At 43.6% G+C, this 26,669-nt stretch overlaps 1 protein-coding gene across 2 annotated transcripts; it reads left to right on the forward strand.

Annotated features, from left to right (window-relative positions):
- On the forward strand, nt 1–25,366 carry LOC124152717. Of its 2 annotated transcripts, none has more exons than XM_046525759.2 (8): nt 1–491; nt 3,768–3,884; nt 9,459–10,131; nt 11,303–13,524; nt 16,608–16,859; nt 18,878–18,974; nt 20,220–21,166; nt 23,681–25,366. In XM_046525759.2, exons 3-8 carry the CDS (start codon nt 9,495–9,497, stop codon nt 24,551–24,553), a joined length of 5,028 nt encoding a protein of 1,675 aa, XP_046381715.2. In that variant the 5' UTR covers nt 1–491; nt 3,768–3,884; nt 9,459–9,494; the 3' UTR covers nt 24,554–25,366. The 2 variants fall into 2 exon arrangements, with proteins under 2 accessions (XP_046381715.2, XP_046381716.2); XM_046525760.2 differs by having other exon boundaries at nt 18,878–18,938.
- The last annotated feature ends 1,303 nt before the right edge of the window (nt 25,367–26,669 follow it).

Consider the following 26,669-nt stretch of genomic DNA (forward strand, 5'->3'; position numbering starts at 1 on the left):
ACACGTGGTAAACCGCAGCCCGCCCCACGGTCAGGCGAGGTGTCTGTCTTACGTAGGCAGAAATCTCACACGACATGGTATTTGTGCCAGATCCTCCGGCTAAACAATCACGTCGTTTCGATGTGTGTTACATATATATCATAACTCAGATCACCATGGACATACAGTGAATACGGCCGATCACACCTCATAAGCTGATTTGAGATAGAACATTCTTGCGAAATAACTCAATTTTTTCGTCCATTTTGAAACAAAGATATATTCAAAACGCAAGACAGACAACTGTGACCGTTATTTCCCCTACAGCGTCTACCGAGTTCCCAGAAACCCAATACATTGCTCTGTCAGCGCACTCTTTCTTCACGGCGGAGGGATCTGTCGGTGCGGGAGTGCTGCGGCCCGGGTCAATGGCTATTTGCCTATGCTAAACATAGCTGAGAGAAGCTGGCTGCATAATCAAGCATGGAGCTTATGGATTAATTTACAATTCTGTGAGTATATATATACCTTCTTAAATTAGAAAGGTAGAGATTTATCTATTTCCTAAAGTGTTCAAATGATCCTGGTTGAATACACAGCCATTTCCCATAGTAATGCGCATAGCAGACGACTACGGCTTGATATGGCAGATATCCCATGGCATCGCAGACAATATCTGTGAGCACAGGCGAAATCGAACATTCTGTACGCGCGGCATTCACATATATTTACACAATTTGAGAGAAATGGCGGTGTTTTGATGATTTTTACTGAGTATTTTACCGTTATTGTGGGAGAACGGGGGATGTAAGGTCTGTGTATTTACATAGGACACGGCCGAATGATCACAGTAACAATGACTGAATGGGTGCAGCACGCGCGGTGCGACATTGTTGCAACATACATCATTGTTTACATTGTTAGATGACGGATATGGAGATGCGATATATTTCTTATAGCATGTTTTATATTCACTTGGGTATGACAGCTCTTTACACTCTCTAGGGGGCCATTTGGTATGAAATCATTCGACATCTATGTTGTAAGTATGGTGCTAGTCAGCGATCTAGCGGGGGTCTTTGTTATCGCTACACAGAGAGGGTTTGTATGACAGACTCATTACACCAGCCTCAAGTTATAGATAACTCGTGTATCAGCCGTACCCAGGAACTCTGAAAATACTTTTTGTTGTGTACATATCTATATCTTATCTATGTTTTATGAGAATGGTATGTGTGTTATTGGCTGAGATATATTATCTCGCAGTTCCATCCAGTTCTTCACATTCTCGTCTGTTTGACAGTGTGTTGTGTTACCAAAACATTCTATCACATATCTGGTGGTGTAACTTAGGCATTCATTACATATCACATAGCAAGAGCAGGATATTGTATATCTGATGGTATGCAGTACATATCACATGCTACAACCTAGATATGGTATATCTGAAGGTATGACCTAAGTGTTCATTACATATCGGACTTGTGAAGATCCGGGGGAGAATAAGTCTTCAGCAACCTATTCTGACGTAAAAGGCGATTATGTTTATGCCTCGGAAGAGGCGACTAACGGGATCAGGTGGTCAGGCTTGGTTGATGCATGTCATTGTATTCCAACTGCGTGGAACGATGCTCATGATATAAATCACTGCATTGTCTGGTTCAGACTCGATTATTTACAGACCACAGTCATATAGCTAGAATATTCCTGAGTGTGGTGTTAAACAAGAAACAAACAAAACAAAAGACAAATCACATGCTAAACCTAGATGTATATAAAGCTGATGGTATAACCTACAGGTATTCATTACATATGATACAGCCTAGATGTGGATCCATTGGTATGACCTAGGTATTTTTTATGTATCTAAATGTGTCTAAATCATGTATGTTTAAACCTAGATATGGTATGTCAGATGGTATGACCGAGGTATTCATTATTTATTACACCCTGCAACCTAGATATCATATATCTGATGGTGTAACGGAGGTATTCATTACATATCACATGCTGCAACCTTGATGTGGTATATCTAATGATATAACCTAAGAGTTCATTATGTATCAAATGAACAAACTGGATATGGTATATCTGATGGTAAAACCCAGGTGCTCATTTTGTTTCAAATGATGCAACCTAGATGTGGTATATCTAATCGGTATGACCTAGGTGTTCATTTTGTTTCAAATGATGCAACCTATATATGGTATATCTGATGGTATGACCTATGTATTCATTGTGTGTCACATGATACAACCTAGATATTGAATATCTGATGGTATAACCTAGGTATTCATTGTGTGTCACATGATACAGCCTAGATGTGGTATATCTGATGGTATAACCTAGGCGTTCATTGTGTGTCACATGATACAGCCTAGATGTGGTATAACTGATGGTATTACCTTGGTATTCATTATGTGTCACATTATACAGCCTAAAATTATGTATGCCAGATGGAAAACACTACAGAGGCAAATACAACATTTTGAAAATGTGTTTGCACAAAGCTACAGGTCTGAAGTTTAACAAGTAATGTGTCAGAAAAAGAGGGGGTGCAACTGCAAGTGTCTTGGATCTGCCAGTGACCTAGGTATTCATGACCTTGAACACAGCAGATATTATTCATTTTTTTGTTTCAACAAAATCTGTAAATGTGCTGTCGTGTTGCTAGATCTTCTTGTTCATCACTTGATTGTCTGACTTGTTTACAAGCTGCTGTCACATGGAAGGAGTTACTGGTGTGTGGCGTCAGGCTAAAAGCAGACACTTATCTTTTTTCTGCACTGGTAGGGAAGGACATGCTTACCCTTTTCGTGCGTACCTAGGGTCATCGCTGATTTTCACTGTGAGACCTGTGAAGATCCGGGGTAGAAATACTAGAATAGGTCTTCAGCAACCAATGCTTGCTGTAAAAGGCGACTGTGCTTGTCGTAAGACAGAAATAATGGGATTGGGTGGTCAGGCTCACTGACTTTGTTGATGCATGTCATCGTATCCCAATTGCGTGGATCGATGCTCATGACATCAATCACTGGATTGTTCCATCACAACTATTTTGTCCCTCCTCAAGGTTATACTCTACTGATAACTACTCTTGATCTTCCTCCAGATCATGCTATCCTTACAACTATTCTTGTTCCTCCCCCAGGTCATGCTCTCCCTACAACTACTATTGTTTCTCCTCCAGGTCAAGCTCTCCTCAAAACTATTCTTGTTTCTCCTCTAGATCATGCTCTCATCACAGCTATTCTTGTTACTCCTACCAGTCACACTATCCTCACAACTATTGTTGTCCACATCCAGATCATGTTATCCTCACAACTATTCTTGTTCCTCCCTGAGGCATTGATTAAGGCGTTCACTCTTCACCCCGAAGACCCGGGTTTGATGGATACAATGTACGAAGCCCATTTCTGGCGTCTCACCCCCCCCCAGCCCTCCCTCCGTGATATTGCTTGAATATTGCTAAAAGCAGTGTAAAACTATTGTTTTCCTCACCCAAATCATGCTATCATCACAACTATTCTTGTTCCTCCTCCAGGTCATGCTCTCCTCACAGCTGCTATTGAACTCACCGTGCTCTTGTTACTAGGTGAGGTTGTCATGGAATTATCAGGAGTAGCTGAAGGGATTACCATCCTGACTCAGCAAACATTGTGTTTGTAGGAGAATACAAGTGTTTATCTCTGGTTGCACAGGCAGATCTTTAATTTGTTAATGTGGGGCCATCATGACACACTGAACCTTGGTAGTTATATCTATTACTGTATTTTCTCTACCCACAGATGACAATGGACTGAGCTACACACAAGTGCTATATTATGAAGAGGAACTATGGAACCAGTCTATTTGATGCATTGGGAGGGTAGGATAAGCTGAGGGATTTGAAGGAAAGAGATAAGGTAATAGTCCATCTCTAAAGCAATGACATATATGTAAGCATTTTGTTTATGACATGTACAGGATGTTATATCTATGTTATGACATGTACAGGATGTTATATCTATGTTATGACATGCACAATGATGTACAGGGTGTTATATCTATGCTACGACATGTACAGGGTGTTATATCTATGCTACGACATGTACAGGGTGTTATATCTATGTTATTACATGTATAGGGTGTTATATCTCTGTTATGTTTTGTTTGTTTGTTTGTTGTTTAATACCGCACTCAGCAATATTCCAGCTATATGATGGCGGTCTATAAATAATCGAGTCTGGACCAGACAATCCAGTGATTGACATCATGAGCATCGATCCATGCAATTGGGATACGATGACATGCATCAACCAAGTCAGCGAGTCTGACCACCCAATCCCGTTAGTCGCCTCTTACGACAAGCATAGTCACCTTTGACAGCAAGCATGGGTAGCTGAAGACCTATTCTACCCCGGATCTTCACAGTTCTATCTATGTTATGACATGTTCAGGGTGTTATATCTATGTTGTAATACCAGTATCTGCTCACATGCAGCTTATTTGTTCCCCAACCAGTAGATCTGTATGCATTCCAAATATTATTCTTGTCTCCCCGGGGAGTATACAAGCCAAGCTGCCTACGGGTGTGAGAGGGTTTCACATCGGCCACAACCTCCACCTCCACATCAACCTCCACCTCCATCTCCACATCCACATCAACATCCACCACATCCACATCAACCTCCACATCTACATCCACATCAACCTCCATCTACACCGCCACATCCACATCCACATCAACCTCCACATCAACCTCCACATCCACATCAACCTCCACATCCACATCAACCTCCACATCCACATCAACCTCCACCTCCACATCCACCTCCACCGCCACATCCACATCAACCTCCACATCCACATCAGCCTCAACCTCCACCTCCACATCCACATCCACCGCCACATCCACATCCACCCCCACCTCCACATCCACATCCACCTCCACATCCACCTCCACCTCAACATCCACATCAACCTCCACCTCCACATCCACATCCACATCCACATCCACATCCACATCCACCTCCACATCCACCTCCACCTCAACATCCACATCAACCTCCACCTCCACATCCACATCCACATCCACCGCCACATCCACATCCACCTCCACATCCACCTCCACCTCAACATCCACCTCCACATCCACATCCACATCCACATCCACCGCCACATCCACATCCACATCAACCTCCACCTCAACCTCCACATCTATCTCCACATCCACCCCCACCTCCACATCCACCTCCACCTCAACATCCACATCCACATCAACATCCACATCAACCTCCACATCCACCGCCACATCCACATCCACATCCACATCCACCTCCACCTCAACATCCACCGCCACATCCACATCCACATCCACATCCACCGCCACATCCACATCCACCGCCACATCCACATCCACATCCACCGCCACATCCACCTCCACCTCCACATCCACATCCACATCCACCGCCACATCCACATCCACCGCCACATCCACATCCACATCCACCTCCACCTCAACCTCCACATCTATCTCCACATCCACCCCCACCTCCACATCCACCTCCACCTCAACATCCACCGCCACATCCACCTCCACCGCCACATCCACATCAACCTCCACATCCACATCAGCCTCAACCTCCACATCAACCTCCTCCTCCACATCAACCTCCACCTCCACATCCATATCAACCTCCACCTCCACATCAACCTCCACCTCCTCCTCCACATCAACCTCCACCTCCACATCCATATCAACCTCAACATCCACATCCACCTCCACCTCAACCTCCACATCTATCTCCACATCCACCCCCACCTCCACATCCACCTCCACCTCAACATCCACCGCCACATCCACATCCACATCCACATCCACATCAACCTCCACATCCACATCAGCCTCAACCTCCACATCAACCTCCTCCTCCACATCAACCTCCACCTCCACATCCATATCAACCTCCACCTCCACATCAACCTCCACCTCCTCCTCCACATCAACCTCCACCTCCACATCCATATCAACCTCAACATCCACATCCACCTCCACCTCAACCTCCACATCTATCTCCACATCCACCCCCACCTCCACATCCACCTCAACCTCCACATCTATCTCCACATCCACCCCCACCTCCACATCCACCTCCACATCCACCCCCACCTCCACATCCACATCCACCTCCACATCCACCCCCACCTCCACATCCACATCCACATCCACATCCACATCCACATCCACATCCACATCCACCTCCACATCCACATCCACATCCACCTCCACATCCACATCCACCTCCACATCCACATCCACCTCCACATCCACCTCCACATCCACCTCCACATCCACCTCCACATCCACATCCACCTCCACATCCACATCCACATCCACATCCACCTCCACATCCACCTCCACATCCACCTCCACATCCACATCCACATCCACATCCACATCCACATCCACCTCCACATCCACATCCACCTCCACATCCACCTCCACCTCCACATCCACATCCACATCCACATCCACCTCCACATCCACATCCACATCCACATCCACATCCACCTCCACATCCACCTCCACATCCACATCCACATCCACATCCACATCCACCTCCACATCCACATCCACATCCACATCCACATCCACCTCCACATCCACATCCACCTCCACCTCAACATCCACCTCCACATCCACATCCACATCCACTTCCACATCCACATCCACATCCACCTCCACCTCAACATCCACCCCCACCTCCACATCCACATCCACCCCCACCTCCACCTCCACATCCACCCCCACCTCCACATCCACATCCACATCCACATCCACATCCACCTCCACCTCAACATCCACCGCCACATCCACATCCACCTCCACTTCCACATCCACATCCACATCCACATCCACATCCACATCCACCTCACATATTGATAATGATTCCCAGCTGTGTGAACTGAGTCACATGCTGAGTGTGACACCACACGTTTTGACACTTTTTGTATCAAGTTTATCATGTGTTTATGTTTATGAACATATTTGTGTTTCATTATATATATACACAAAGTGTTATATCTGTGTTATGTTATGATGTATACAGGAATGTTATATGTTTATATATCTCCTCTCACTATAATCCTCCGGAACATTTGTAAGATTGTGTATTCGACCCATCATGCACTAGTTATGCAGGAAGTTGTGTCAAGGTTCAACTGATCGCAACTGTATTGTTATACATAATCATTGTGAAACAAAATTGTATCTGACATTTATCATCATATGGGTGAGGAATGGGTTTCTGCAAATAATTGAACTAATTCTCTCTGTTAGATACTCTTGTCGCCTGTTGGCCATGACAGAAACTGGGCGTATGGAGGTGTTGACATGAATGTGTAATTGATTATTGGAAAGTGATGCCAGTTGATATATCATGTATACCATTCTTGTAGGGTTTATCATGTTTATCAGTTTTTACAAAAGGGTGATGAAACTTATTCACATTGTCTTCACCTTTTCACTCTGTGTGATGTGCTTACTGCACATGGTTGGTTGGTTGGTTGTTTTACGCCGCACTCAGCAATATTCCAGCTATGTGACGGCGGTCTGTAAATAATTGAGTCTGGACCAGACAATCCAGTGTTAATATCATGAGCATTGATCCACGCAATTGGGATCGATGACATGCATTAACCAAGTCAGCGAGCCTGACCTCCCAATCCCATTAGTCGCCTCTTATGAGGTGTAAGCATAATTGCCTTTTACGGCAAGCATGTTGCTGAAGACCTATTCTACCAGATGGATGACAGGGCGTAACACTGTATATAATAGGTGCAAAAATGCGGAAGACCAAGATGCGTATGAAGTCAAGGTCAAAAGAAGAAGTTTGTATGCTGGTATTATACATATCTCAATCAGCAAGATTAACAACCCAAACACCATCAACTGAATTAGTATTTCAGATGAGGGAGAAAATGGCAACAGACTGTTTCATCCTTGTTACCTGTTTTGAGTCCACCATTGTTACCTGTTTTGAGTCCACCATTGTTACCTGTTTTGAGTCCACCATTGTTACCTGTTTTGAGTCCACCTTTGTTACCTGTTTTGAGTCAATCCTTGTTACCTGTTTTGAGTCCACCCTTGTTACCTGTTTTGAGTCCATCCTTGTTACCTGTTTTGAGTCCATCCTTGTTACCTGTTTTGAGTCCATCCTTGTTACCTGTTTTGAGTCCATCCTTGTTACCTGTTTTGAGTCCACCTTTGTTACCTCTTTTGAGTCCACCATTGTTACCTGTTTTGAGTCGTCCTTGTTACCTGTTTTGAGTCCACCATTGTTACCTGTTTTGAGTCCATCCTTGTTACCTGTTTTGAGTCCATCCTTGTTACCTGTTTTGAGTCCATAACAAAAGGAAACAGAGAAGCCAAAATGATCCCTAACAGACTTTCAGGAACCCTTCAAACCTTTCAACTCCATTCATCACTGTTTAGATTGGGTTGTTTTTTCGCTAGGAAATTTAAAAATAAGTAGATTGTTTTGCCGCGTATTGCTAAACAGGTCCATATGGAACATGAATCATGGTGAAGTCCACTTATTGTGGTGCATCAGAGTTCTGGTGTATCGGTTCACCCTTTACACAGATGTTGGGTTATAACACCGCATTCGCTCTCTCACTCTGTGTGATACGGGTTTAATCCACACAGATGTGAGGATATAAGTTATAACACCGCGTTCTCTTTCTTTTCGCTCGGTGTGATACAAGTTTATTGCACAAGGAGGTCAGGATATAACCCAGTTACCACTCTCTCGATCAGTGTGATACAGGTTTACTGCACATGGATGTGAGGGTATAACAGCGATCACTCTCTCACTCCGTGTGATACAGATTTACTCGGATGTGAGGGAGTTAGGCAGAACAATTGTCCCCACATGACTTCCTGGCTTGTAATGGGATTGCAGTGGTTGACATTTCAAGATTGGGATTAAACTGCGTGTGATGTTGCCTGGCATTTGATTTGGTGCATTTGAGTTATTTCTGATCTTAGCATCAGCTTCTGTCAAACAGATGTTGTTGAGTCCTGGACCTTGCTATTTCCTGCTGTGTCTCATTTTGTCTAGTTATGCGGTCCCCTAGGCAGCAAGCAGTGAGAACTTATACGTCCTCCTGTATGATGTGTGATATATCCCGTACCATTTCTCTCTCTCTCTATATATATATGTATATATCACCCTTATCCCACTGTGTCTCACTTTACCTGATGTATCTGCTATATCTAACATATCTTTCTCCGTCCCAATATTTCCCTCAATATTTCCATATATCTTGCATCATACCACCCTGTCCCACCATGTCTTGCTCTACCGTTGATATAACACCTCGGTAGATGTCATAAAATTGCTATATAATATATGGATCACCGATGCCCAGACGTGTGATATATCTATGTTATAGCACAGACTGTTCCTTAGTTATGGTTCCTTATTTTGTTTCAGATGGTGAGATGATGCATCAAGGATTTGAGCAGAGTAATGTCTGCGTGTTCCGAGTTTACCCAGAATGCTTGGCGCCGTGACCTTTGTGCCAACTGCCAACGAGCACGTGCAGACCACGCGGGAGATCTCCTCCGAAGCAACTCCGCCAAGTCCTCCCCGGTTCCCAGCAAACGCACATCGGTCATCCTCAAGGCCACCTCGCAGCACATAAATGGGGTCAAAGTTGAACCCGGTGATTGTATCACAATAACCACAGCGGACATAGAGAATGCTAACTCAGAGCTGAACAAGAACGATAGGAACAGTTCCCGCGAGAAGACACGGTTCAAGAACAATGAAAACCACAATAGTAACCTGCTACAAGATGAGAACAGACCAAGAATAGTCCGGCTTGTTGGTAGTCAGGGCAACAGGTCAAATCCAGGGAAGGGTGTGTTGGTGAAGTCAGTCACCCGCCGCCAGAGTCGCGGCGGACACGTTGTGTTCACAGAAGCTGAACCAGACGTGATTGGTTACGACGGTGGATTAGATAACCTCCTTGACGATGAAGTCGACTCTCAAGGTGAAGGTCACTCATCCAGTGATGAGATGTCCTTCACTGAGGAAGAGAAACAGAATGCTCTGCTGGCACTTGAAAACATGATCTGGAATGCTGACATCCGAAATCTTAAAGGTAAGACACCCCCATCTTTGCCCCAGGCAACATGCCCTAATCCGTTATCAGATATCCTCCAGCAGGCCCCCCAGGGGTGGTCGGATAGCCTAGTGGTTAAAGCGTTCCCTCGTCAAGCCGAAGACCCGGGTTCGATTCCCGACATGGGTGCAATGTGTGAAGCCCATTTCTGGTGTTCCCCGCTGTGATTTTGCTGGAATATTGCTAAAAGCGGCGTAAAACCATACTCACTCACTCACTCCAGCAGGCCCCACCCACCTTCCCACCTCTTTCCTCTTTGGGTTCTGTTCTCTCTGGGTGTCATGTTTGCCAATATTGGAGGCAGCCAAAAGCATTTGAAATTATCTTTTATCAAATAACTATTATATGTACAAGTCATAGCACTAGTCTTGTATCGTGTATATTAGTTGAATCTGTGCTTTAGTTTTGTTTCTTGTGACTCGAGCAATGATGCAATTTATGTTACTAGATTATATAGGTATATCCTTGCTTATCCTTTGAGCATTGTCAACTAAAATAAAGTACTCATTACATTAATATTTATGTATTTCGGTTCATTATCGTCTTTAGAAGGAAGTATTTGCGAGTACAATTATTAGCAGACATGTTTTCCAAGATCAGCTGTTTTTTTTGTATCTACAGATGTGTAGCAATAGAATTTAGTCACCGCAAGATAGTTTTCAAGGTAGTCATTTAGCTACCTCTGAATTTTAGACAGTAGACAAACTGAAATTTAGGTCGCATTGGCTCCCGTTTTTGTCGAAACCTTGAGGCCTGGTATGAAAGGGCTGACAAATATTCTTGTGGAATAGTTACTGATTAAATAGAATGACGTGTGCTGCTGTCTCTATTCATTCTCTGAATGTCATAGTACAACATTAGTAATACAACTTTGCAACATGCTATCAGGAATATATATGTGAATGTGCACCAAACCACACACAACCCCTACCCAACCAGGTGCCAAGTCCCCTCCTCCCAACAAGGAACCAAACAACAATTTACCCCAACCCCCTCAGACCAGACCAAAACTCCCATCAAAGCCCTGTGGGAGGAGTTCAGGGTGGTTTTCAGAAGGAGCCTGATGAGTCCCAAGAAAGGGCCTCTTCCTCAAAAATCCACTTGTACGTCATGAATATGTGACAGTGATCATGTAAATCTTTGTTGCCAGATTCTGCTGCCAGCAAAAAGGGGCCCAGACCTGCCTCCAGCAAGGAGTTCGAAGACCTTGACCTTCAGCTACTGTGTCGACCTGACCGGTTCCACACCCTCCGAGACTGTGATGCTTCCTTCAAACATGGGACATTTCCAGTGCGCACCAAGCCGAGCCTGTCTAAGCTGTCCGTGGAGGAACTGTTCAACTCGGACATAGAACTGCACCGGATTGCGGACACTATGTGTGATCGGGCAGATAGTGAATCCTCGGGGTCAGAGCAGTACAAGCAGACAAGTGTTGATAGACTGAAGTCGCTGACCGCGTCCTCTGCCTCTTCGTCAGACAGCGACAGTAAAGGATCAGACGACAAGAAGTCAATTTTTGTGGATGTGGAAGAAGAAAGTGATGTAACAATGCCATATAAAATAGTGAACATTATTCCAAAACACACTCCGAAGCCGTACGTAGTTCCAAAGGAGAACTCTAAGTCGTACACTCTGGACGATATTGAGGAGTGTCTGTATGGATCTCAGTACGAATCCACCTCCGGGCCCGAGCCCAAACAAGAAGGGCTTTCTTCCGGGAAGGAGGAAGAATTGAGCTCTTCTGTGAAAGAGGAACAGAAGAAGAAGGATGGCAACACCTCCTTCTCGGACACAGACAGCACTATTGCTGGACTAGAGGTGGTTGAGCTGCTTAATGATGTGTTGGCTAGCTATGGTGAGATTGAGAGTAAATACAGTGACTTTAGATACAGCCCTCGCCAGCCATTAATAGAGGTGAAGGCTGGCAGCAATGAAGGGGAATCTGGTGCTAAAGATACCGACAGCAATACTGACGCCCGCAAGGACAAGTTGAAAAAGAATGCTGACTTTGAGAAGCGAATGGCTTCTGTGGCGGCCAACCTTGACCTCCAGAAGTCACGGAAATCTCGTCAGGCTCCACGACCTCCGAGTTCTCCTCCCCCAGAACCGCAGGTCTCGCCCACACGAAAACTAGCTAATCAGACGGAGCCGAACTTTAAGATGGTGACGGTGGGGAAGTCAATTGTGACTCCTCCACAGCTGGAACCCCTTATAGCACCGAAGGCCGTGAGTGAACCAAGTCTCGGCCTGGATGACCAAGATGACCTTCGGGTCACCTGCAAGTCGGCAGATATTGGGAAGGCAAAGCGGGGCTTTACTTCCTTCTTTAGGAACATTCTGCGTCGTGGGCGGGACTCCTCGGAACTCTCTGTTGAAAGCAGCAATCCCGATATTACCTTCGCGAAGCCGGACACCAAAACGGACGTGATGTCCTCATCTATGATAGAGATCAGAGACATAAAGGAGGATCAGCCACCGGCCTCCCCGGCGGAGAAGAGAACTGCAAAGTTTTCTCCGCAGCCCAAATTCCGAGTGTTGCCCCCAGCAACCCCTCCCCCAATGAGCCCGCCTGTCACCTCCTCCTCCAGCCCTGCACTGGACCACAAGAGCTCCATGGAGGACCGCTTCGATGGTGCTATGCCAAAAGCTGCTCCCAGCTCCCCATTACAACATAAGAAGGGAATATCTAGTCCAAAACTAAGAATGAAGAGAGACATGGAGAAATCCTCCCCAATCATGCAGAGAGCAGCTGCCACCAAAGAGGATACCACAGTCCTGCCGCAACTTCCAGCCAATCCCCCCTCCACTAAACCCAAGACAGACTTCACCTCCCATACCCTCCCCCGTGACCATGGCAAATCTCGCGACACCACCTCCTCTTCCAACTCCACATCCACCTTGTCAAGGTCACATCAGCCCTCCACATCCTCCCCCAACCCCAAACCCATTCCCCCACAGGTGCCCCCGACCCAACCAGGTGCCAAGCCCCCTCCCCCCCAACACGGGACCAAACCACAGGTGCCTCCCAACCCACCACAGACCAAACCACAACTCCCATCCAAGCCTCCTGGGTCGGGCGGGGAAGAGTCTGGGGTTGTTGTCCGAAGGAGACCGAAGAGTCCCAAGAAGGGGGCTCCCCCTCAGCCGCCCACTCGTACATCAGTTCCTGCTCGGATGACGGACACACGGAATCCAGATTTTGCTCGTGAGTTGGAGCGAAGGTTGAGTCGGTCCACTGAAGGTGCGTCATCTATACGAGACAGGAAGTCGTCCACCCAGGGGCCACCGTCGCCAACATCGCCTGTTCCAGAGCTTGACGAATCCATGCCTGCCTCCCCCACAACCCTGGATAAGCCGGAGGAAATCAAGAAGGTAGGAATTCGACTGTATTTAAATAAGATGGACAATACTGAACACAGTTATTCCTTGTTTTATATACTGACACAAACAGTTTCTCCACCCCTCAGAAGGTTGGATGGGCTGGTAGTAAGCTGTAGGACAATCTGGACACAGTTATTTCTTGTCATTTCAAGCTTAACAGTGTGATATTTGGTGAATTATATTCAACAGTTATAATCAACAGTTATATTCAACTGTTATATTCAACAGTTATATTCAACAGTTATGATCAACAGTTATATTCAACTGTTATATTCAATGGTTATGTTCAACAGTTATGTTCAACAGTTGTGTTCAACAGTTATATTCAACAGTTATATTCAACTGTTATATTCAATGGTTATGTTCAACGGTTATGTTCAACAGTTATGTTCAACAGTTATATTCAACTGTTATGTTCAATGGTTATGTTCAACAGTTATGTTCAACAGTTATATTCAACAGTTATATAATAAAATCCAAGAGTATCAAATACGCAACGAACATTACAGATACGCTACAAAAATAAAACTTGTGCGTATCATCAAAATATTGTGAAGTAACCCTGCGTATTCGATTAGCAAATCAGCAACTTATTTTGAAATTATAAACGGGCAACCTTGCCAAACTCCACGATGACAGTTACATCATGATCATTTGCCATCACACTTTCTTGTGGAAGTATCGTGGTATTTTTTAGTCCTATAAAGCTCTCGAACCAACACGACACCAGTTTGCAGGGACTAGGTGAATAGTGTTTTTAAATATTTAACTTATATACCCACATGTGTAAAAACTAGTGGGTAACAGAAATTTGAATACCCAGATAGAATTACTGATATTCAATGATTTTAAAATGCATGGGTAAAATACCCACAACACCAAAAGCTTATCTGGAGCTCTGGTTATATTCAATAGTTATGTTCAACTGTTATATTCAGTAGTTATGTTGAACAGTTAAATTCAACAGTTATGTTCAACTGTTATATTCAATAGTTATGTTCAACAGTTATATTCAACAGTTAAATTTAACAGTTAAATTCAATATTTATGTTCCACAGTTAAATTCAATAGTTATGTTCAACAGTTATATTCAACAGTCATATTCAACTGTTATATTCAATAGTTATGTTCAACAGTTAAATTCAACAGTTAAATTCAAACGTTATGTTCCACAGTTAAATTCAAACGTTATGTTCCACAGTTAAATTCAAACGTTATGTTCAACAGTTATATTCAATAGTTATGTTCAACAGTTAAATTCAACAGTTAAATTCAATAGTTATGTTCCACAGTTAAATTCAATAGTTATGTTCAACAGTTATATTCCACAGTCATATTCAACTGTTATATTCAATAGTTATGTTCAACAGTTAAATTCAACAGTTAAATTCAAACGTTATGTTCCACAGTTAAATTCAAACGTTATGTTCCACAGTTAAATTCAAACGTTATGTTCAACAGTTATATTCAATAGTTATGTTCAACAGTTAAATTCAACAGTTAAATTCAATAGTTATGTTCCACAGTTAAATTCAATAGTTATGTTCAACAGTTATATTCCACAGTCATATTCAACTGTTATATTCAATAGTTATGTTCAACAGTTAAATTCAACAGTTAAATTCAAACATTATGTTCAACAGTTAAATTCAAACGTTATGTTCCACAGTTAAATTCAATAGTTATATTCAACAGTTATATTGAATAGTTATGTTCAACAGTTATATTCAGTAGTTATATTCAACAGTCATATTCAACTGTTATATTCGGCCGTTATATTCAATAGTTATGTTCAGTAGTTATATTCTGTTTCCCAGTATATCACAGTATTGCCTTTAGTACTTAGATGGGCCTTTTCTTGAGGAAAGAGTGCCCGCTAGCCTATATCCAACTCAAGTGTTCAACCTTGCCAACTTTTCTTGGCTCAATTGTGATGCCTCCCCATGCAGAGCATGAGTTGTGCTTCTTGTGATGAAGTGGGCGGTTGGGTAGCCTTGAGGTTAAAGCGTTCGCTCGTCACACTTAAGACCCGGTTTCGATTCCCGACATGGGTACAATGTGTGAAGCCCATTTCTAGTGTCCCCCGTGATGTTGCTGGAATATTGCTAAAAGCGTAAAACCAAACTCTCTCACTCACTTACTTGTAATGAAGATGCGACATCAATCAGATCACTGTTGTTGGAATGGCTTAGATGGGATGCAGGAAGTGGTATGGGCTTAATGGCTGGTTGAATTCAAAGTAAACACTCAGTGTCATCATTCCCAATAATGACACTGTCCACGATCACCAATACTGACACTGTATTCATTATTTAAGATATCATTATCACTTGAACCATAACTATTAAATGTATTATCAAAAGAAAAGTGACGTATGCTTACCCTTTTATGTATTGGAGAACTGAGAATTATGCATAACACAGGAAGGAGGGATGGCATCCATTGTGCAAGTTAAGGGCAGCTGAAAATGAAATTCATTTAATTCTTGTTTGCTCTATTTATGAAGATATTCGGTCAAAATAGTTCCCATATTTAGACGTTATTACTGATAATAATTGTAAAGATATACTAGTTAGAATGTTTAAATATTCTGTCTTGAGAACTTAGCCAATTATTTTAATGATGCTAACTGTCTTCATTCTTCTTACCTGTAAAGGGGGCACGGGTGGCCCTGTCGTCTAAGGCGCCGCGATTCGCTGTGCAGAGTTGTGTCCCTTGGACATGCCAGAAACCTATGATTGTGGGTTCGAATCCCGGTTCACCCCGATTATGTTTCTAGGTTTGTGAGCACCATACCCGTGCTCGTGGGTTTCACCGAAGTGGTAAACGTCTGAGACCTGCATCACTTCGGGCTTTCCTCCCACATTAAGCTGACATGCCGCGATATAACTGGAATACTGTTAAAAGAGGCGTTAAACCCAACTCACTCACTCACTCTTACCTGTAAATATTATTTCATGCAGCACTTGAAACTAAATTGTATATATCTGTACATGGTCCAGAGGCCTTATTACTGAATAAACTGATTGAATACCTATGCTAACTGATCCCAATACAATTTCTTGGCCCTTCAGAATGAAGATGACTCACCAAGGGAGAAGATCGACTCACCAAGGGAGAAGATCGACTCACCGCGGGAGAAGATCGAGCTGCCGACCGCTGCTCCGATGAGTAGAAAGAGTTTCCTGGGCAAGTTGGGCAACAAGAAGGTCCGTGCCCCGCAGCCCCCGGCGTCCGTGAAGCGAGCCAAGTCCATCACCGAGTCCACTCTGCCGCGCACCAACAAACAGAAGAAGATCAACGCTGCCGACATATCGGGGCCTGTGGTATGCAGAGCGTTACCTGGCTTAGTTATGTTGGGGTCCAGGGACTCAGAACCTTTAATTGTACCAGGATAAAACCTGGGGCTCCAAGCTACAGAATAGGGTCTAGGGCTGGGACGGGTAACTCGGGTACCCGGATCGGGTGGGTACTGAGTAGGACCCGGGTACCCACAGGACTACCCAGACTCGTGGTTAGTCACGTGATATATTGTTTAATGACAAAAATTATCTAGAACTCTATGGTTACACTACAAGTCACTAATATTCGCATTTCTTTCTGACTATGCACCCCTTCCCTTCTGACTTTTCACATCTTTGAATAAAGATACAACCATGAGTAACTTAAGTCAATTTCAGTGTATGCATGACCAGATCATTTAATACATGTATCTAAATTCATTTTGCAAGTGCTGTCATAAAAAAAAACCACTCTGATATTTTGTATCTCTTGAGACCTACAGTGGGTACCCGGGTAGGGTCAGGTAATAGGAGGGTGGGTACCCGGGTAGTAAATTTGAACTCGTCCCAGCCCTAATAGGGTCCCAGACGAATGTCAATAATGTAACACAGGACTCTATCACAGAGCTCCAGATAACTTTTTGAGCAATTGAGTTTTAGATGCATATAACAGTTCTAAATATATAGGCCTGACTCGGAAAATAAATTGGCTCGTAATTGTGTTTCGGAAATCAGCTCCTTTGTATGCACGCTGAAAAAGCTTCATTGGGTATTTACGTGTGCTATTTTTATACATTTGAGTTTTTCATTTAATGCATGCATTTTTGTACGCAAGTTAATTGAAAGTTATTGGGTTTTGAATATTTTGGGGGGGTATTTTACGCAAATATGCAGCTTATTTTTAGAAGTAATGTATGATTGCACATACTCAGAGACTGTTTAAAACAGAGTTCCCAAAGCGATAGCCGGAGAAGGTCATTAACCTTTGACTGAGTATATTTTTTTTTAAATGATTACATACAGAAATTAATTGTAAGTGGTATCAAATTATGAAATAGCAGCATTCATTGCTAAACATGCATTATGCATTCCACTGTGTGTCGAAATGATTACATACAGAAATTAATTGTAAGTGGTATCAAATTATGAAATAGCAGCATTCATTACTAAACATGTCATTTCCTCTCAAATGGTCGGAGGGGAATAGCATATGTGAACACATGCATATACAGTAAACTACGGTTATAGCGAACTCAATTGGACCACTATAATTTTAGTTTGTAAAACTGTAGTTTGTTATAAGCATATATACACCATCTATGAAGCAAAAGGCAGGGACCAAAAATTAAGTTTGTAACATCCGTCAGTTTGTTATGAGTGTGGGGGTGGTCGGGTAGCCTAGTGGTTAAAGCGTTAGTTCGTCACGCCGAAGACTTGGGTTCGATTCCTGACATGGGCACAATGTGTGAAGCCCATTTCTGGTGTCCCCCGCCTTGATATTGATGGAATATTGCTAAAAGCGGCGTAAAACCATACTCACTCACTCACTCACTGAACTGAGTGTGTTCATTATAAACATATTTTACTGTAATACAGAAGGCATATACCTCACCTCATAATATCATGGGTCTTTGTACACATAGATACTTTTCTAGGTGCTTCAGTGGATCCAGGTATGACTAAGGGAAGCAACTATGCACAGTAAATTGTTTCTAAATGCAGGGATTTTCTAGACCTGCTTAAAAGCCGATATTCGGCCACAAGTCTGCTGCAAGTAAATTTTTACAAATTGGATTTAAACACTTCCCATTGTTTCCTTTATGACTTAGTGGAAGTGACTGTTATTTCATTGATTACACCAATACACACAATAGGCTTCAGTGCTAAGTTTACCATTATTGCATTAAAGGCAATGTTGAGATTCCAATTGTGAAAAGAAGAACTTGAGATTAATTCCAAATTTTGAACAAAGTAGCAATTTTTCTCAATTTGACGGGCAAGGGCACTTAGTTTTGAATCCTAGATAAATCCCTCAGATGTTCAGAGTTGTACTTCTGTTTCAGCTGGTGACTGACATGACGAACACGAAGATCCTGGAGAACCGGCGGAACACTATCTCACTAGGTGATGACCCGGCATTTGCCTCGGGTTTGATGTTCAGTAAGGAGTTCAGTTTCTCACAGCTTGTTCTCCCGTAGTTTTTAGGGATAGACGAACCCCTGACTTGCTGTGGATGATCAGTAGAACAAAGTGACATCCTTATTATACTTATGGATACTTGTCCTTTATATACAAGCATGCTGATAGATTCCTCTGTGTACCAGCATGCCAAAAAGATTCAGTAGACATTGTCCTCTGTTTACAAGCATGGTTGATAAATTTTGTCCTTTATATTCCATCATAACCGATAGCTAAAGTAAACATTGTCCTCTGTTTATAAGCATGGTTGATAAATTTTGTCCTTTATATTCCATCATAACCGATAGCTTAAGTAGACATTGTCCTCTGTTTATAAGCATGGTTGATAAATTTTGTCCTTTATATTCCATCATAACCGATAGCTAAAGTAAACATTGTCCTCTGTTTACAAGCATGGTTGATAAATTTTGTCCTTTATATTCCATCATAACTGATAGCTAAAGTAAACATTGTCCTCTGTTTACAAGCATGGTTGATACATTTTGTCATTTATATTCCATCATAACCGATAAATGAAGTTAATATTATCCTATGTTTACAAGCTCGGTTGATAAATTTTGTCCTTTTAACTCCATGATAACTGATAGATGCAGTAGACATTATTTACTGTATACAAGCATGGTTGATAAATATGGGTAAATTTTGTCCTATATGCAGTAGTGCGTATTTTATGTACCAACATACCAACTATGTATTACATCTGCCATAATCTTGCACAATACCATTTTCATCCTCGGTATATATGATATTAATGATACGGAAACTCACTTTGCTAATAATCTCTATGGAGATATGACACTGTAACACAACTCATATTGATAGTATTTTTGGATAAGCCCATTTCCATGACCATGCTTATGATAATGTGAGAAACTGATCGTCCCGAGCAATCATCCCATTATTTGTCATATTTCTGTTATATTTTGAATGTACAATCTATCTAAGAAGCATATGTTGAATTATTAAATTATGAAATAACAATCACTGTGTAAAATAAATTATTACTTAATTTTCCAATTACCGCAAAAATCTTTTCAAGACATGATCATTTCCCATTACAATTTTTATAATGGTTAATCTATGATATTCAGATCTGTGAAACAAGTAATTTCATTGGTGTAGGATAATGTGTGATAACTGCTCATATATAACTGTAGTCTACATCTCACATATCGTACCAACATGCTGGTGTGTATTGCTAAACAGGTGGGCCAATGTCATCATCTGTTGTCATGGACAAGGAGTTTGAGGATCTGAAACCTGATGCTCTCTCCCCCTTAGGCTCTCTGGAGAACCTCTATGAGGCAATCCTGCCGAAGTTCGGGGGTCGTCACTTTTATGATCCTATCACTGGCAGTACTGTGACAACAATTTGTCCGAACATTCCAGTTGAAGGTTACCTTGAGCCTGTGCCACCGGTCACTGCCACGTCTGGGACTGCAGCCAATCTCATGACCTCAAGTATGTGTGCGTTGCCATCGACGATGACCTCCAGCATGATGGGGATGACCTCCAGCATGGTGGCGATGCCGTCAACAATTGAGGAAGAGGATAGCCTGGGTGATCCATTTGATGAAGATGCTGACATGGATGAATCAAGACAGATGCTTCTCGCCTCGCAGCCCATTTATGAGGAAATCAACGGCTACAACAGGGTCATTGATGATGATGCTACATCCATGGTGTCTACGCTGTCCCAGGTATCACAGACCACTGAGACCGACTTCCTCGCCCCTCCTGACCCCGCAGGTCGCTCCCAGTCCAGGGAAACTGTCTCCTCGGAGTCCGACACGACCTCCACCTGCAGTACCCTCTCCAGGCCTAAACCTGCCCCCAGACGGAAACCCAAGAAAGGTGACCGGTCTTCCTCCGAGCAATATGTGGCAATGAACCGACCAAATGCGTCAGTTACGTTGCGAGAGGACAAGCTACGAGACCTGCACAGTCGCCTGACAACGATGATGTTGCAGAGCCTCCAGGACATCTACAGTCAGGTGGAACGGCTGCTGTCACAGGAGAAACTGTCCCTGCCGGCACCCCACCAGCTCAAGTGGGGAGACTTCGACATCTACGGCCAGCCTCTGCATGCCTCAGAAAGATGTATCGTCTATAATGCAAAGTTCAAGGTCAACAACTCCCCATGCCAACTCATGGTAAGTTGTATGTTCTGATAGCATTGTTTCTCGTTGTGTTGAATCTGGATAAGAAGTGGTCCGAAGCACCTTGTACATGCCACCCCCACCCCCCAATGGAGGTTCAAGGTCGGAGTAGTCTTCCCCCCAGTACCTCAATCTGCCTCCCTTCTGGAGATTTAGGTCAGAATAGGTCCCCAGTACCACAAATGTGTTTCCCCTGTGGAGATTCTGGGTCAGAATAGGTCCCCAGTACCACAAATGTGTTTCCCCTGTGGAGATCCCGGGACAGTATAGGTCCCCAGTACCACAAATGTGTTTCCCCCTTGGAGATCCCGGGTCAGAATAGGTCCCCAGTACCACAAATGTGTTTCCCCCTTGGAGATCCCGGGTCAGAATAGGTCCCCAGTACCACAAATGTGTTTCCCCTGTGGAGATTCTGGGTCAGAATAGGTCCCCAGTACCACAAATGTGTTTCCCCCTTGGAGATCCCGGGACAGAATAGGTCCCCAGTACCACAAATGTGTTTCCCCCTTGGAGATCCCGGGTCAGAATAGGTCCCCAGTACCACAAATGTGTTTCCCCTGTGGAGATTCTGGGTCAGAATAGGTCCCCAGTACCACAAATGTGTTTCCCCCTTGGAGATCCCGGGTCAGAATAGGTCCCCAGTACCACAAATGTGTTTCCCCTGTGGAGATTCTGGGTCAGAATAGGTCCCCAGTACCACAAATGTGTTTCCCCTGTGGAGATTCTGGGTCAGAATAGGTCCCCAGTACCACAAATGTGTTTCCCCCTTGGAGATCCCGGGTCAGAATAGGTCCCCAGTACCACAAATGTGTTTCCCCTGTGGAGATTCTGGGTCAGAATAGGTCCCCAGTACCACAAATGTGTTTCCCCTGTGGAGATCCCGCGTAAGAATAGGTCCCCAGTACCACAAATGTGTTTCCCCTGTGGAGATCCCGCGTAAGAATAGGTCCCCAGTACCACAAATGTGTTTCCCCTGTGGAGATCCCGCGTAAGAATAGGTCCCCAGTACCACAAATGTGTTTCCCCTGTGGAGATCCCGCGTCAGAATAGGTCCCCAGTACCACAGATGTGTTTCCCCTGTGGAGATTCTGGGTCAGAATAGGTCCCCAGTACCACAAATGTGTTTCCCCTGTGGAGATCCCGCGTCAGAATAGGTCCCCAGTACCACAAATGTGTTTCCCCTGTGGAGATTCTGGGTCAGAATAGGTCCCCAGTACCACAAATGTTTCCCCTGTGGAGATTCTGGGTCAGAATAGGTCCCCAGTACTACAAATGTGTTTCCCCTGTGGAGATCCCAGGTCAGAATAGGTCCCCAGTACCACAAATCTGTTTCCCCTGTGGAGATCCCGCGTAAGAATAGGTCCCCAGTACCACAAGTGTGTTTCCCCTGTGGAGATCCCGCGTCAGAATAGGTCCCCAGTACCACAAATGTGTTTCCCCTGTGGAGATCCCGGGACAGAATAGGTCCCCAGTACCACAAATGTGTTTCCCCTGTGGAGATCCTGGGTCAGAATAGGTCCCCAGTACCACAAATGTGTTTCCCCTGTGGAGATCCCGGGACAGAATAGGTCCCCAGTACCACAAATGTGTTTCCCCTGTGGAGATTCTGGGTCAGAATAGGTCCCCAGTACCACAAATGTGTTTCCCCTGTGGAGATCCCGGGACAGAATAGGTCCCCAGTACCACAAATGTGTTTCCCCTGTGGAGATTCTGGGTCAGAATAGGTCCACAGTACCTCAAATGTGTTTCCCCTGTGGAGATCCCGGGACAGAATAGGTCCACAGTACCTCAAATGTGTTTCCCCTGTGGAGATCCCGGGACAGAATAGGTCCCCAGTACCACAGATGTGTTTCCCCTGTGGAGATCCCGGGACAGAATAGGTCCCCGGTACCTCATTCCACGGATTCCACATATACTTCATAACATAGATGTGACACCCTGTATATGTCATAATATAGATATAACACCCTGTATATGTCATGACATAAATGTAACACCCTGTATATGTCATAACATAGATCCAACACCCTGTGCTTGTCACAACATAGGTATAACACCCTGAACATGACATAACACGGATATATGACAACCTGCACATCATGACCTAGATAAAACACCCTGTACATGTCATAACATAGATATAACACCCTGTACATTTCATAACATAAATATAACACCATGTACGTGTGATAACATAGATATAACACCCTGTACATTTTGTAACATAGCTATAACACCCTGTACATGTTGTAACATAGATATAACACCCTGTACATGTCATAACATAGATATAACACCCTGTACATGTCATAACATAGATATAACACCCTGTACATGTCATAACATAGATATAACACCCTGTACATGTTGTAACATATATATAACACCCTGTACATGTTGTAACATAGATATAACACCATGTACATGTCATAACATAGATATAACATCATGTACATGTCGTAGCATAGATATAACCCCATGTACATGTAACACTACGTCATGTTTCAGCTCCTCCACTCACGACCAGCGACAGAAAGCAGCACAGTGACTCATCCCAGCCTTCTGAAGCCAGCTGCCGTGTTTGCAGACACCATCCCCTTCTCCTTCCTCACGGAGGAGTTCATCAAGACAAGTCAGCTGGTCCAGAATTCTGTGTATGACAGCAGCCTGGCTAAGTGTTTCTGTGCGGTAGGCAGCTTTGACATCATTGAGAGTCTGGACAGTCACTTGTCCCTGCTGAGGGAGACCTTGACCCACAATGCTGAAGTCTACATGAACGTCATCCTCTCCATGGCACTGCAACTGCTCAGTGCCATGTCACACTGCTTAGACCAGGGGTACACTGTCACCGAGACAGACTTCCGGGACATTTTCCTTGTAACACGCAGCGACCTTCGGGGCAAGGTCATCACCTTCTTGCCACGGCAACGCTCACATGACGTCCACCAGGGTGAGGCCATGTGTCGATTCCTGGACAAGCTGCTGGACGATGCAATGACGGAGCACCGAGCGGAGACAGAGAGCCCAGATACCCTAGACACAGTTGATACGTTGCAGGGAATGTTGCAGCCGCGGAAGGTGGAGTGCCTGGCACAGGTTCGCTCTGTCGTGGAGTACCTGCTATGGGGGCCGAGTAGGACTGACCCGAGCCAGACTGAACCTGGGCGGTCTGAACCTTCTGACAGCCCTGAGGACATGGAACAGGACCTGTCTCTCTGGCTTGAGAAAGAGAGAGCAGATCTTGTCACCAAGTTTGCCAAGAGTGTTTCTGGCTTCGTCAATGGTGTTTCACTGGAGGAATACTACTGCTTGAAGTTTTTGTTGAAATCTAGTCCGACTAGCTTAGCGGACAGTGCCAGAAGACTTGCTCTGGAGTGTTAGATGTTGGTGAGGCTGTAACATACAGCAGTGTTGCCATAGGGACAGGAGTTGTAGATGTTGTTGAGACTGGTGTAACAGAGTGGCTACAGGGACAAAACTTGGTGCCATTGCTCTTGAGTTATATTAACTTCTGGGAGAGCCAGCTCACATATGTTGCTGACTAGTAGTTGGGGAAATACATTTAAATAGTGCTACAAATTGACATGCTGTATTATTAATAATTTTCACTTCAATTATCTGTCTTCTAAAATTTATGCTAGTGTAGACATGACCTTCACCTTGTAACTGTCATTGTCAGTATTGACGATGTGTAACTATGCTTATGTGTGCACTGAGATTTCTGATTGTGAGTTAGATAGCAATCCTCCGCTGCCGTCACTCTAGTGAACGTAGGCAGACCTGTTGACTCCCTTGCTGTGATATTGTCTCCCTCGTTTCTGCACGGTCTACAGCAACTACGCCGTTTTCTTGATAAGTAGATTATGTAATCTAGTGTGTTCAAATTAAGAAAATCAAAGGGCCCTGTACAACCCAAATGTTTAAAATCAAAGATTGGGCATCCCTAGATTTAAGTATGACAGCAGAGAGCCTTAAGGACTGCAGGTGCCCACTTGATATCTAAGACTCTATTGCGTATGCCCCGCCCACTTGGTATGTTCCTCTGTCATCGGGCCAGCATGCTATTGGCTGGTCCAGTTGCACCAAATCTCATTAAAATCAGATCTTAGTTCTCGCTACCACTAAACAAAGATCTTAGGACATCCCATTACGGGTCACATCAGACCGACCAATGGAATGACCAATCAGAAGGCAGCTTTCTCGTGCTTTACGGCACTATTTTCAAATTGGCGACAACGCTTCGAAACATATTTTGACAATATTCTTGATTAAAAATTTGAAACCTGAACAAAAAAAACATTCTGGAATCGCTAATAGATGGTCTAGATTGTATGGATTCAGTCGTTAGACCCGTAACTATCGTTCGGAACACCCCGTGTTAACGTTTTCATGGATGCATGATTAGAAATCACATTCCAACTGTCACTTTCATGATCTAGTAAGCGTTGCTCTGATTGGTCGGATGAAAGGTTGTTCTGACATGACCTCTACAGGGATGTCCTCAGATCTTTGTTTAGCTGTAGCGAGAACTAAGGTCTGATTTTAATGAGATTGAGTTGCACCATCAGTGAGCGAATGTGATGTTCATTTAGCGATTAAGAGTGGAAGATCTTTAGGACAAAATTTGGATTATGAAGCTTTTGGCCTTTAATGTGCTACTTAGCTAATCATTATGTGACTTCAGAGCCATTCCAGGTTGACATCATATGATCAGTGGGGGTGGACTGAAAGGATATCATATAACATTGTCTGTTGTTACATTGAAAGTGATGATCAAATTAACTATTACTGGCGACCAGCATTATGAAAGTACATTGAAAGTGATGATCAAATTAACTATTACTGGCGACCAGCGTTATGAAAGTTCTTATTTATTCGTTACATTATTCACGAAAAGCATTTCTAGTTGGCATTATCCACAACAATTAGTTTCGTGTTCATCAGTTACGTTGTTTAGTCACTCACCTTATCTCCACAGCTGGGCTTGTCTCCATTGTCTGGTGTGAGGTGGAATTTGGATAAGGACATCATAAGTAGTAACATTCTACCATGACAGTGAAGAATGCTTGATTCTGATTGAAGATTAAAAACAGGTATCTAACTCAATTCGATACCTCAAAATTAACATGCCTTTTTGACACAAAAATATTGCTTATAAAAGCATTGGCATGTTGATAGCATACGCGATGCATATAACAAAAGCTGTCGTTATGCCATTAGAATTGTATCAAGTACTTGGGTCCAAATTAAAATAAGAGGTATGTAATCTACAGTTAGACTACCTCAAATTTTATACCACAGTAGTTTATCTCGTACTTGAAGTTGATTATTATACAATGGATACAAGCCCGTCAACGCTGGAGTTCCATCTGCAAAGTGTCGTAATCTCGTATTCAATCGTGGTCCAATATTAACTGTGTTCTTTACCGTTTCTGTATCCACTTTACATGGCTATGTGTTTTTCTTTCATAGCCCAAACTTATACATTGTTTTATGC

The sequence above is a fragment of the Haliotis rufescens genome, unplaced genomic scaffold, assembly GCF_023055435.1.
Source record: "Haliotis rufescens isolate VD_foot unplaced genomic scaffold, xgHalRufe1.0.p SCAF_114, whole genome shotgun sequence".
NCBI lineage: Eukaryota > Metazoa > Mollusca > Gastropoda > Lepetellida > Haliotidae > Haliotis > Haliotis rufescens.

What these genes read in the sequence shown, in the direction of transcription:
- LOC124152717 (XM_046525759.2), top strand. Translation starts at nt 9,495, where the DNA reads ATGTCTGCGTGTTCCGAGTTTACCCAGAATGCTTGGCGCCGTGACCTT. An exon ending in TGACATCCGAAATCTTAAAG is followed by an intron (nt 10,132 to 11,302) that starts GTAAGACACCCC and finishes CTTTGTTGCCAG; the next exon opens with ATTCTGCTGCCAGCAAAAAG. An exon ending in AGCCGGAGGAAATCAAGAAG is followed by an intron (nt 13,525 to 16,607) that starts GTAGGAATTCGA and finishes TTGGCCCTTCAG; the next exon opens with AATGAAGATGACTCACCAAG.